Here is a 14,308-nt window from a genome sequence, read left to right as displayed (position 1 = left end):
AAACTGAGTCCTCAAAGCATTTAACTAATGAACGAATGAAGATGAGTTACGCAAATGGCCATATAAAAATCAATGCTAGGGACTTCCCTGGTGGTGCAGCAGTTAAGAATCTGCCTTCCAATGCAGGGGACGTGGGTTCAATCCCTGGCCAGGGAACTAGATCCCACATGCATGCTGCAGCTAAGAGTTCGCATGCCGCAACTAAGACCCGGAGCAACCAAAAAAAAAAAAAAAAAAAATCAATGCTAAAATATACAGTAGAAAAATGGGCTGAGGGCATATATAGGCAATTGACAAAAGGGAAAATAAATATTTGAAAAAGATGTTTCACTTCAATAACAGAAAATGCAAACTAAATTAGCACCTATCAAATAGCTAACTTTAGTAATGTTAATGGGAGATGAGATGGGTTTTTCATCGATGCTGACTCTAGGGTTAATTCACACAGTGTTTCAGGCAATAATGAATAATGAGGCCAATCTGGCCTCGATATCAAAGCTTTAAAATTTCTCATGTTGTTTGATCCAGCAGATAGCTGCCTTCCTAATCCTAAGGAAACATTCACAGTGATTTGGCAACAAGCATACCGATTACAGCTTCATTTATAAAAATAAACATTTGGAAATAAATATCCAAAAAGAGAAGAGAGGCCAAAATATTATGTCACAGATTGACAAAGGAATATGACACAGCCATTAAAATGATATTATATAACGATATGAATGGCATAGAAAGATTATTCCTCAAACATGGTTAAGTGATTAAAAATAGTTTATAAAAGGGGTGCATAATGTGATGACCAAGAAATGACCAAGTGAAAAAGCTCTCACGGTCGTTTAAATCTCCTTCCTCAGACTGAACATTCCAATTCCTTCCGCCATTTCTCCTTGAATGGTGAGCAAACTTTCTAAAGTCAGAGTGGCCCTGGTGGGTAGGAAGCCTTGGGGAGCAGCCTGGAAAATGCTCATGGGATACAGGTTCTAATTTCCAGACTTTCTTGGTAAGTCTCTGTGAATATGCCCTGCTTTGGCAACGCCCCCTTTAAAGCCCGGGTCTGGACAGCAACTTTTTGTGTTTACAGGGATAAAACAGGGACAATCTTACCAAGGTGACAGTTCACTAGGTAGAGATGATGGGAAAGACATTCCAAGCAGAGAAACTAGAATATGCAAAGGCACAGAGACACAAAAGATTCTGGCATGTTCAGGGAATTGGTGAGCAATTCTAGGTGGCTGGAAACCTATTTGGAGTGATGGGGGAACCTGGAGGTAGTGGCAGATGAAATGATAAGGGAAGCCTTTCTAAATCAAGCTAAGAATTTGGGTCTTCTTCCTAGTCTTTGCCAGTCTGAAGCCTTGGGATGTTACACTGAGATCCGTGTTTTAGAAAGAGCACAACGGTGGCTATATACTGGAAGCCGGGGGATGGTTTAAGCAAAGGATACCATATGCTTAGTGAACTCTTTAAATTTTAGGATCGGATGTGTTGCTGGTTTGCTTTTTAAGTGGCTTCTTCTGGTACTTTCTTTTTTATGTTTGCTCAGGATCTCTTGGTGGGCTCCAACAAACAACAGGACTGTGAGCCCACCCCAGGCAGAAAGAGGAAGATGGGTGGTGGTGAACAGAAAGCATTCATGTCTCCTGCTGTTATCCCATTCATGTTTTCCCTGACCCTGGGCTTGGACAGCTCCCAGGAGGCGGGCACCAATCCCAGGGAAGGATGTGGCTCTGGGCTCAGCCCTCCTGGAGCCCGCTGCTCTGCGGTGGGGGCTGGAAGCTCTCAGCTTTTCCAGCAGCCTTGGAGGCTCTACCGGTGAGCCCGTGTCTGCCTCTGTAGGGCTGGGGTGGGTTCGCTGGGGGAAGGATGGAGCAGACAGGAACTGAGAAGGAAGAACTGCCAGGTTCCTGTGAGGTCAACACAGTTTGAAACAAATCAGAATGAGAATGTAATTAGGTGATGTTTGTTTTTGTTTTAAAGGAAAAATTCAGAACCTGTGACTTGTGTTCACGAGCACATGGCTGGATGCAGTCATTTTGAGTTTATGGAAAATGTGGTCAGCCCCATAAATCAGTGCTGAGGAATTCTTACAGAGTCAAACCCGTGCAAGGAAGTCAGGTCTGTAGAGAGTCTCCTAAGATTATGCAAAACAATACAGAGTAAGCATGTAATAATAAGCTAAAGTATAGTCTTCTCTACTCCTGGAATTCCTTCCTGAGTTGCCACGAGGAAGCTGTGAATTTCTGTTCCTACCTAATCTGTGACCTTTCTTGTGTAACTCCATGTGTACGTCTAGATGTCTGTGGCCATCACCATGACTACAAGGACACAGTTCTCTGCAACTATTCTCGCATGTGTCTTAAACATTTTAGCAGGATTTCTATACAGAAAGCCCATTTAAAAGTAGGCTGAACAATCATAACTTGCAACACTGCTGAGAATACAGTCAAATGTATCCTAATTCCCAGCCCGCCTGTCCTTCGCACCTATTATTTGGTGTGAATGGAAAATGAAAATGCAAGGAGGAATCGTATTTCTCCAAAGCACACAAAACATCTTCAAGTGTGAAATACAAATTTTCATTCAGAATTAGTAAATAATAGATTCAATCTAGGTGTGATTCACTAGAAGAAATTCCATCCATTTTCATTTCATTGTTGTTGGATTTATCCCATCAGCCTTTTGCCCTCAAACAGCTTTGGTTCTTCTATCTTATATACCATAATATTTCTCTCTATCCTTCCTCTTTCCTACACTCCCTTCTCTGCTTGACCCAGTTTAGAAATTTGTTTCTGCCAAACTGGTCAGCGGAGAATGGAATGTTAACAAATTTGAGTGATGTTTTTCAGTTGCTCTGAGAAGAATGGGCTTGTTCACTGTACTAGCATGTCCTATCACAAAAAATAGTACTGCTGAACTCGAGTTTGGGTATCCTATTTTCTTTTTTTTAATCTGTTAGATGAGTCTCATGCAGGCTAAAAAAATTTCTTAATTTCCCACAGAAACCGTATGTATAACTTATAAGGCCAAATACCACCCTGAGTACAAAGTTGATGGCCTAGGCTCATTTCTGTTAGCTGTAGAGTTTGTACTTTCAAATGTGCTATGGCAGTGTGTTCTTGTTGACGTCCACAGACAAAAAAACAAATTCCATGTGTCATGAGGGCCAAGCTGGCCCAGCATTTATTTGGCCTGGGAATTTTTTTTTTTCCGGTACGCAGGCCTCGCACTGTTGTGGCCTCTCCCGTTGCGGAGCACAGGCTCCGGACGCGCAGGCTCAGCGGCCATGGCTCACGGGCCCAGCCGCTCCACGGCACGTGGGATCTTCCCGGACCGGGGCACGAACCCGTGTCCCCTGCATCGGCAGGCGGACTCTCAACCACTGCACCACCAGGGAAGTCCTGGCCTGGGATTTTTTTTTTTTTTTTTTAATGTCATTCTTGCCTGTTGTCCCTGCCACAAACTGGAGCAGGAATAGCTAATTGCCAGCAGCCTGCACAGGCTATGAAACTTTAGACCAAATCCCCTCAGCCACAAGCCACCCACTGTCACCTGTCACCAGGTGCAAAGGAAGGGGGGCCTGCCTAACTGGCTCTGCTCTCGTGTTTTATTAGTTGTGCCGTGTTGCAGAGTGGGCAGGGTAAAGATGTGGGTATATCTGACACACATCAACTGCAATATAGTTTGAATTTTTCATCAACCCTTCACAGACAGTAGAAAAGCACAAAGTAAATAATCCTAATAATATTTGTCCTGACTAAGCATTACTAAGTGTTCAAACGTTAGGCCCCATGCTTTGCAAACATTACCTTCTCCAACCAGCCACACTGTGAAGTAGTTATTACCAACTACTTTATAAAGATGAAGTTCAGAGAGATCAAGTGACTTGCCTGGAGTTTTCCAGGCAGGAAGGAAGCAAGATTCAAACCCAACTCCACCTGGTTTGAAAGGAGCCCCAAATTAGACACCTTGATTTTGCTTTTGGGTTCATGTGCTTGATTCCCAGAGCAGCGGATGCAAGATGCAGGTCGCGGGTAGTTGAGGGAGAATTTGGTCCCCAGCTTTGTTCTGTAGATTTTATGAAAGAGAGACTAACTCTTCCCAGAAGACATAGCAATGGTGTGATTACAGCAGAACTGAGGTTGTTTCCAGCATTGTTACTATCTGAACAGAACACAATACTCAGCTTGTCTTGTCCTCTGTTTCCTCACTTACAAAATAAGGAGTTTGGCTAGATGGCTTCTAAGGCCTGTGATGCCTCCTCCCTTTCTATCTCCTTCTAGTTGAGACATCTGAGCTTGGCTCTGACAGTTTCAGGGCAAACCCTCACCAGGGTGGAAGGTCCTCCCGTGATCCTGGACCAGTTGGGCCCAATGCCTGCTGGAAGATGGGGGAGTTTTCTGTGGCCCCTATTCCCTCGCTCCATCCTGTGGCCCTGGAATCCTGCTTGTCACCACTGGCCAGTGTGGCTGAGGAGCCAGCAGGCCTCTCCCCTGGAACTACCTGAGTAAGAGCCAGTCCTCCTTTATTCACACACTGTACCTGTAGACTCAGAAGCTCAAGTCCTAGGACATTAAAGCTAAGCTATTTCTGTCAAAATCCTTTTCAAAAAAGCAAGTCGAAACTCAAGGCCTTGTAAAAACCCAAGTTTTGAAAATTAGTGTCTGATTTGTCACAAAATGAAATCACAGCTGGATTCCTATATCTGGAGTTATTCTGGCTCAACAGTCAGAGAGAGAGAGAGTGCAAAAAGAAAGCATGTGTGCAGCACCATTAATGAATCCTACCGTGTCTCCTGGCTGTGGACGCATCACGGACACACGATCGTAGCCTTTCCTTAGTAGGACCCACAGGGCATCAAGTTTTCCCTGAAATAAAACAAATGCACCAAGATTACATCTGAAACCAGACCAGGGGCCAGCACAGACAGGCAGAAACTTCCATGCTTCTTAAGTCATGTGAACCACACTTCACCGGCAATGCAGTTGCCATAGGATGTGATTCTCTAGTCCCTAAGTTCAAATGTGGGCCTCAGGAATGGAGGAGGAGGACAGACACATCCCAGAGGACCCTGATGCTCGCGCAGGAGACATCTGCGACTTTAGTGCAGCCTCAGATTTGCAGACAGGGAGGATTCATTCAGGCTCTCAGCTTTTGCCCTCATCATATTCCCGGGCAACTCCTCACACGGCAAGTCAATCTTTTCAACTTGCACTAAAGTTTTTTCTTCCTACTTAGTGTCCAGAGTTTACAAATGAAACAATGAGGACAGATTCAAGCAGGAAAGTGACTAAATAGAAGCATGGACAGGGTGAGACCAATGAAAGGTCCCTGGGGGCACAGATCCATGGCTGTCCGTACGATGGGCTCTGGAATCCCAGGCTCGACGGACAAATGACCAAAGATCACGGATCACCACAAATCACAACCCCCTTTGGAGTTGTAGGTGATTGGCTGAATCTGGAAGGAGTGAGCCTATGAGTGCTAAAGTTTTCACAGTATGTGGCAAAGGCAGTCTAACATTCTAGTTCCCTAGACATGCTGAGCAGAGGCTGGTTTCTGCCACTGCAAACACTAACAGAAAAAAAAAAGACATTTATTTAGCTTTGCTCTTATTATTATTACTGTTTTTTAATTTTTTGGCTGTGTTGGGTCTTCGTTGCTGCGCGCAGGCTTTCTCTAGTTGCCAAGAACGGGGGCTACTCTTCATTGTGGTGCATGGGCTTCTCATTGCGGTGGCTTCTCTTGTTGCAGAGCACGGGCTCTAGGGGTGCAGGCTTCACTAGTTGTGGCACGTAGGCTCAGTAGTTGTGGCTCGCAGGCTCAGTAGTTGTGGTGCACAGACTTAGTTGCTCCACAGCATGTGGGATCTTCCTGGACCAGGGATCAAACCCGTGTCCCCTGCACTGGCAGGCGGATTCTTAACAACTGTGCCACCAGGGAAGTCCCAGCTTTGCTCTTATTATTAACCCTGGTTGGTGACTCCATCAACAGTCAGAAGTCACCTTTATTTTGTCTTATTTCCCTTCATCACTCTTGTGGTGACCAGGACAATCTGCTCCCCTCCACCTCCAAAGATGACATCCTAGTCTCTAGAACCTGTGAATATGTTCCCTTTCATTGCAAAAAGGGCTCTGCAGATGTGATTAAGATAAGGATCTGGAGGTGGGGACATGATTCTGGATCATCGGGTGGACCCAATCTAACCACATGGGTCTTTAACAGAGGGAGGTAGGAGGGTCAGAGTCAGAGAAGGAGATGGGGCGACAGAAGCAGAGTGAATGTGATCCCATGTGAGAAGGATTCAGTGCACTGTTATTGGCTTTGGGGAGGAGAGGGGGCCATAAGACAATGAGTGTGGCAGCTTCTGGAATCTGGATAAGACATGGAGATAGAGTATCTCCTAGGGCCTCCAGCAGGAATGAAGCCCTGGCCTCACCTTAGTTTTAGCCCAGTGTGACCCATTTTGGGCTTCTGACCTCCAGAACTATAAGATAATATATTTGTGTGGTTTTAAGCCACTAAGTTAGTGGTAATTTGTTATAGCAACAATACGAAACCAATACAGCCCTTATCACTCCCTGACATAGTCTATGTTTATTTGCTTAGTGTCTGTCTCTGCCATCTGGAATGTGAACTCCACGAAAGCAGAGGTGCCACTGGTTTCGTTAACTGCTGTATGCCCAGCCCTTAGGACAGCTTCTGGCGCTCAGTGAATATTTGTTGGACGAATGAATGCATTCAGTGCTACTAAGTGCTGGGCTAGGTGCTTTTCTATGTGTCTGCTTATTTCATTCTCCCAGCAATTCCAAAGGGTTATGGAGAGGGAATCGGAGAGATCAACTAACTTGCCCAAAGGCACACAGTGTGTAAACTGGAGAGGTGTGATTGGACCCCACTCCATGTCTGTCTAATTCCAAAGCTCATGACCTTTCTTTCTTAAAATATTTTTTTAAATTGCATCGACTATTTTTTAAATTGAAGTGTAGTTGATTTACAATGTTGTGTTAATTTCTACTGTACAGCAAAGTGATTCAGTTATACATATATATATACATTCTTTTTTGAAAATATTCTTTTCCATTATGGTTTATCACAAGATATTGAATATAGTACCCTGTGCAAAGCTCGTATACTTTCTATTATACCAATTGCAGGTTCTTGTCTGTGCAGATCCTTTAGAACAGGGTTTCTAAACTGTGGATTACGACTCTTCAAGCCCTCATGAAAACATTTCGTGTATTAGGACCAGAATTTTTAACAAATAAAATAAAATAGGAAAGTAAATATTTGAGTTAAGGGCAAATGGTGAGGATAAGTATGCATGGGTGTGTGTGTGTGAGCAGTGTGCGAAGTGAATGCACGCTTGTGCACGCATAAGCATATCCTGGGCCAACATGTATTTCCTGTTGGGGGTCTCAGTCGGGCATGTTTGAAAACACTGATCTGGAAGAGGTCTTTGAAGGATAATGCTGAAAGGCAGGGAGAGTCTAGAAACTTCAAGTTCCTTGCCACAAAGCTTTCGTAGTGGCAGCATCCATTTAAGAATGCCACCTCAAAGACTTGGTGTTTTGAAATTATTTTCTGGTGGGTTTTATTTAGATACAAAAAATGTGCTCTTGAACCTTTATCAACTCTGTTGCTCGAGTTCTTGTGGATCCAACTTTGTCTTGCTACGTGTAATGTTTCTCATCTCTCTTGGCCAAGTATTTACAAAAACCTCTAAAAATATTTTGAAATGACTTTAGAATGCTGGAAGGACCGCTGCTGGGTTCAGCATGGTTTTCTGCATTAAACCATTTCAAGCATCAGTTAAATGTTTTCCTTTAAGGTTCTTTGGGATAAGCGTTTATATTTCAGGATATAACCAGGTGGATTTCCTGGAAGAATGCCTCTTTTTCTTTCTCTTTCCCTTTTCTGGGGGGACTCCGGGTATTTGGCTTTGTAAATCGTCGCACCCTCAGTGTTCTGTGCACTGATCACTCAACTCCTTGACGAATGAGGAGCAGTGAGATGGGGCTGAAAGAAAAAGTAGCTGTTGAGGAAGTGTATTAATTAACTCAGCAGAAATCTAAAGCTCCATGCAGGGCAAAGGGGCAGAAACCACCTAGATGTGTAACACCAGGAGAAAGGGTTGTGTTTCTTTGAGGCAACAGATCATAGAGTGATATTTCAGCACAAAATGACTGGATTCAGACTGTTTGTATTCTGGGGCTTCCCCTCACCAGCTCTGCTGCAGCCTCGGACAAGCTGTTTCATGTCCTTAAGCCTTACCTTTCTCATCTTTAAAAAAAAGAGATAATAATACTGTCTACCCTATAGATTTGTTAAAAGGCTTACAATTAGATATTGAAGTAAGATACTTGTCTCATAGAAAGTATTCATTCAGTCTTATCAACGATGGGGTAAAGTCATTAAAATGAAAAATTGGGAGTCTCTGTAGAAAGATGGAAATGAATGTAATGCGGAGTGTAAGAATCCAATAATTTGAACTTTACAAGCATGAATCTACCCGTCCTTCATTTGGTACTCTTCCAACTCCATTCACCTCTTTCCCTCTGGCTTCTGTGACAGTGTTTGATGACCCCAACATTCCACCAAAGCTGCTTCGCTAAGGCTGCCCACAGCATCCCGGCTACCAAATGCCTTGGCCACCTGTGCCCTCATTTTAAAAAGTTTTTTTTTATTTTTTGCGGTACGCGGGCCTCTCACTGCTGTGGCCTCTCCCGTTGCGGAGCACAGGCTCCGGACGCGCAGGCCCAGCGGCCATGGCTCACGGGCCCAGCCGCTCCACGGCATGTGGGATCTTCCCGGACCGGGTCATGAACCCGCGTCCCCTGCATTGGCAGGCGGACTCTCAACCACTGCGCCACCAGGGAAGCCCCCACCGAATCTTAGTTGTAATGTAAACGTATCACAGGTATAAAAAAACCAAACATCACATACTGAACAATTTTCCCCCAGCCTGCTCCTGCTTTTGCATACCCTGCCTTGGTCCATGGCACCACGGACACCCAGACGGGCAAGGCGGACACCAGAGAGTCACTCTCACCTCCTCTACCTCTACCACCCCTTCATATCCAACTTCGACCATTTCTCTCGAATGTTGTCTCTGTCACAGCCCCCCTGTCACCTCTTCCTGTCCAGCCCTGTCCCACTGTCTCCACGGCTACTGCCTTGGCCTAGGCCCTCATCATCTGTCACTCATCCTGAGAATAGTTTCCTGATTGGTCTTTCACCTCCAGGCTCCCCGTCCTTTCTACTACTTGATTAATAACAGATTTCATGGCTCGCTGGAATGGATGCTTTGCTATTAATAAAATAAACCAAGAGACATCTTATTAGCAGTGTGAATTTAGGCAAGTTACCTAACCTCTCTGTGCCTTGATTTTGCCATCTGTAAAACAGGAGTAGTAGCAGTTTCTAATTTTGAGGGTGGTGGTGAGAAATGAAGGGGTAAGTGCAGGAAAGGCCCTTGGGACTGCGCCTGACTTGTGGTACATGCTTCACCCAGGTTAGCCCTTCATGCAGGGGAGCTGCTATCACGAGTTGTCCTGGCCAAGGTGAGACCAGATAGTTCTGGTTGTACCCTCAGTGTTCTGAGTCTGGAATGTCCCACAAATGAACCCGAAGTCCTCATTTTGTGTGGCACAGAAAATGATCTTGGTACTCTACCCATCCTATACCTCTTTCTACTCTTATGCCAGGTAGCTTTTTACGCAAGAAGAGCTGAAGTAAGCTTTAGAATGAGAGTGTTTATAACCAAGAAGAGGATAAACAACTCTCAAAAGTCAAACAGAAGTGCACAACAAAGGCCCCTATGTTTAATTTTCTGAGAGGAGGCAAAAGCCCGTCATTTCAAGACAGTAGCTACTGGGCTTATTAATAACATCCCTTTAGGGCCACAAGAGCCTCAGGGGATTCTTCCAAGCAGTCCCTGGGCCTTACCCACTCCTCCTGGGGGGAGCCTTTGAGTTGACTCCACTATTTCTCTCAGATCTGAGTGTCCCGAATGCATGCGTCTCTCTTCAAGGTGCATGTCAAGACACTGGTCCTCACTCCCGAAGAGAAATGCTTCTGTGAAGCTCACAGATCTCCTACCATCCTGGGAACCCTCCACCAGAGTGCATTAGCTGACATTTACATATACCTTTCTTTCATATGAAATTGACACACTTTGACTATAACATGAGGAATGTACCAATTCCAGGCTTCCAAACTCTACCTCAGCCTCAGACAATCAATACCTTTCACACCACAAAGGCTGGCAAACTGGGAGTTCTATGTCAATGCTCGCTTTTGTTTCTTCCTAAACAAGAAGACTGTGCCAGGGAGGTTTGTGAGGCCCAACACTCAAAGCGTCTCGGTGCATGGGCTTTGTGGCTGGGTTTCTTCTTCCTTTCTTTTTTTTTGTGGGGGGGATGGAGGGCCGGGCAGCAGCTGTGTCTTCTCTTCTGTTTTGTCTGCCTCAGCTATTTGGAAGTTAGTCAGAGGTTGGGAATTTTGAGGGTACTTCAACTTAGAGGGCTGTTAGAGATTAACACTAATTTTTTTACACCTTAAAATATATGGTAAATATTGTGACCCATGCTTCCCTTTAAATGAAATAAATTAATGCATAAGTTGGAAACTTTCCTTACACACACACACACCCCCCCACACACACAATCACACATGGTTAATTATTTTTCTCTTTTTTCTTTTGGTCTTTGTTTAAAACATGTTTGGAACCATTCTAAAAAGTAGCCAGGGAGGGACAAAAAAAGTCTGTTGCACACATCAACAGCACATCTGACAGCATTTAAGCCTTCGGTGTGTCTTACTAGGCTACATACAGCTTCATTCGGTACCTTTTCACCACTGAATGCTGCTTGATTACAAGGCTGAGGTGCTTAAGGCCAGGAATGACAGGTTCACCTTAAAGAAAATGAACAGAAGACCACCCGCTCCCCGGCACTGCAAGCAGCACAGGCCGGTCCGCCGTGCCAGTCAGGTTCTGGCTTTTGTCCTTCAGCTGTCATTTCTGTCATTGCCAGTCACATGGAGGAGCTACTGGAAAAGGAGAAAAATCGTTTCTCTGAAGGCTGCAAGCCTTCCAGCAAACCTGAAAACAGTCCTGGTTTTAATCTTTCTGGTGGTCATACATCTGGGCATTACTTAACTCGCCTGAAACGGTCAGTCCCAATTTAATGAGAAGCACGAGATCGCTGTAAAGCCAGGGGGTGAAAACTGAGCAAAGAAAAATTCAGGCCAAATATCGGAAAATTTCTTGATCATGAGCCTGGAATGAGGAAAGGGTGAAGTGTGGTCAGTGTGGTCAGTGCCTTAAATTAGCCTGGGCGACGGCGGAGAGCAGCCCATTGCGGACTCGTTCTCCCAGTGAGTTCCTGTGGGATGTGCTTAGGCAATGTGCTTCCCTGCTTCTCTGCTTTTCAAATCTATTTCCTGAAATGCACGAAAAAGCGAGTCAAATGCAACCCGTTTAAAGGTGTATATGATTCTGACCACCTTCACTGGGGAACCAGGATTCTTCCCAGTACCTCCTGAAAGCTTTGCGCTGGGTGGAGGTGTTCTCCCTGTTTCTAGTGGGGCAGGTTATCCTCCATGAGCTGCCTGCCGCTATCCACTCTCTTGTGTTTCTCTGCCTTCCTTGCTCCATGCCTTGGAAGCCTGACCTCTACAGATGGCATCATCTAGCTTCCCTTTGGTTTGGCCAACAGGTGGCATCAGAGGGAGACGAGAGTCGACAGATGAATGGATAAAGATGTGGTACATATATACCATGGAATCTTCCTCAGCCATGAAAAAGAATGAAATAATGCCATTTGCAACAACATGGATGGACCTAGAGATGATCATACTAAGTGTAATCAGCCAGAGAAAGACAAATATCATATGATATCGTTTATATGTGGAATCTAAAAAAAATGATACAGATGAACTTATTTACAAAACAGAAATAGACCCACAAACATAGACAACGAACCTACAGTTACCAAAGGGGAAAGGTGGAGGGGGGCAGGGATAAATTCATAGTTTGGGATTAACAGATACACAGGACTATATATAAAATAGATAACCCACAAGGACCTACTGTACAGCACAGGGAACTATACTCAATATTCTGTAATAACCTATAAGGGAAAAGAATCTGAAAAAGAATATATATATGCATAATAGAATCACTTTCCTGTACAGCAGAAACTGACACAACATTGTAAATCAGCTAAACTTCAATTTAAAAAAGAAGGAGGTACGAGGGCAAGATGAGGGGCAGGTCGGTGCTTGTTCCTCCTGTTCCCTCCCTGAGCCCTACCTTCATTGGTGGTTGCATTCTTTTTTAAAATTCTTTATTTCTTTATTTATGCCCTGCCTTCATTGGTGGCTGCATTCTTATTTATTTATTTATTTATTTATTTATTTATTTATTTATTGGCCATACCCTGCCACTTGCAGGATCTTAGTTCTCTGACCAGGGGTCGAACCCGCGCCCCCTGCAGTGGAAGCATGGAGTCCTAACCACTAGACTGCCAGGGAAATCCCTAGACTCAAGTCAGATTGCCTGATTTGAATTCGAGCTGCCATTTGTGTGTCCTTGGGCAAGTGACTGACACCTCTCTATGCTTCAGCTTCTTCATCTGTAAAACGGAGATAATACCTCACAGGGTTGTTGTGAGGATTAAATGACTCAACACGCATAACATGCATGGAGGAGTGGGTGGCTGCATTCTTATAGGGCCGGGGTCTGCAAACATTTTCTGTACAGGGCCAAAGGGTAAATATCTTAGGCTTTGTAGGTCAAGAGGCAAACTCCAGGCTATTATGTAGGTGCTGATATAATCATCTAAAAATACAAAAAGCCATTCTTAACCTGTGGGCCATATAAAAACACAGAACAGGAAAGATTTAGATAGCTGACCCTCTCTGTGGCCACAGCTCCCACTGGGTGGCCTCTTCTCTGGAGCTGCAGCTCTCACTGGTTCCAGTAACACCCTCTCGCCTCCTTGCTCTTCAGGCCTAGGGATGTAACAGCTCTCACTGTTGCTAGTCCCTGGGTGCCTCACCATTGCTATGCAACGAAGAGTAGATCCCGCTCTCTTAACCCTTCCCTGATCTGTGTGATTTCAACCCTCTTGAGGGTGCCTTCTGTTTCCTGACAGGACCGTGACAAATCCGGTGAGAGGGCTCAGGAAAGGGAAGCAGAGTTTATGGCACAGCATGAGGCTGAATGTTTTGCCCAAGGCCTAGTGAATGTGTATAGACATCGTGGCTAGAATGTGGCTCATAATGGACCATGCACTGGGTTAAACAGTGTGAAGGCTGAAGTTCCAGTAGCAAGTCCGTTCTTTTTCTGGACAAACAGTGTACATTATGACTTTTGAATTCCTTTCTGTGCTTCTACTCTCAAATTTCCTTGTTCTCACCCTTCCCTCGCCCACCTGCCCAGATACACATAAGATGACCTCTTTTGCTCTCCTTTCCTCAAAGAGACGGCAAGAAGAATGTCACCTTCTTTGGATCGAGAGTACCTAAGTGATTTGTGTGGCTCACAGGAGAAAGTCTATTTGGCTTGATGCTCTGGGAGTTGTTTCATAATTACGTCCCGCGTGTCTCTTTAACAAGAGATGGCAGAATCCCTACTCCGTGCCAGGTACACTGCTGTTTATGGGTGATTCAAAGATGAGTTAAGCATAATTGGTGCCTCAGGGGGGTCAAATCTGGTGGAGGGAAGACTCATAAACAGGAGCAGTTACATAAAAGAGCTATGGTACAATGAGTGTGCTAAGTACACCTTGGTGTGAGCTGCCCCAGAAGCAGAAGGAGCATTCACACTTCTTCTTGTCCTAACAAGGGAGTCCTACCGACGCTTAGCAAGCCCACCAGCATCACAGATTTTTTCCATCTGGCTTTTCTGGTGATTCCTTGACACTCAGTTTTCCAACTGCTTAACATTAATCCAGCAGCTGTGTTTGTGGGAACAATAGGCCTGTGTGAAACCTAACATGGTCTCCTGGCTGAGACTCTCGACAAATCTCTGAGGCATGATTGTGGCCGCTTTGCCATGCACCACAGTTCCCGTCCTCAGGGAGCCTCCTCTGGAAGGCTGCCTGGAACCTTGGGTGACAACTGATTAACTGGGCTTGCTAAAACCCGGGTCACGGGCTTCCCTGGTGGCGCAGTGGTTGCGCGCCCGCCTGCCGATGCAGGGGAACCGGGTTCGCGCCCCGGTCTGGGAGGATCCCACATGCCGCGGAGCGGCTGGGCCCGTGAGCCATGGCCGCTGGGCCTGCGCGTCCGGAGCCTGTGCTCC

General features: G+C 45.2%; 1 protein-coding gene across 6 annotated transcripts in view; it reads right to left on the bottom strand.

The window, feature by feature from the left end:
• Positions 1 to 14,308, bottom strand: part of ANTXR1 (ANTXR cell adhesion molecule 1) — a 249,725-nt gene that overhangs the window by 52,937 nt on the left and 182,480 nt on the right. For 4 of the 6 annotated variants that reach the window (XM_028496612.1, XM_007126731.4, XM_007126733.4 and 1 more), the window contains exon 17: positions 4,785 to 4,865. In XM_028496612.1, coding sequence (XP_028352413.1) covers positions 4,785 to 4,865 — 81 coding nt within the window. Of the gene's footprint in view, positions 1 to 495; positions 1,905 to 3,969; positions 4,066 to 4,784; positions 4,866 to 14,308 lie in introns of those variants that run through there. The other 2 variants (XM_007126732.4, XM_028496611.2) reach the window with 2 other exon arrangements.

Source organism: Physeter macrocephalus, chromosome 12 (genome assembly GCF_002837175.3).
Source record: "Physeter macrocephalus isolate SW-GA chromosome 12, ASM283717v5, whole genome shotgun sequence".
Lineage (NCBI taxonomy): Eukaryota > Metazoa > Chordata > Mammalia > Artiodactyla > Physeteridae > Physeter > Physeter macrocephalus.
Note: the sequence above shows the minus strand (reverse complement) of the source record. Positions and strands in the feature narration are given on the sequence as shown.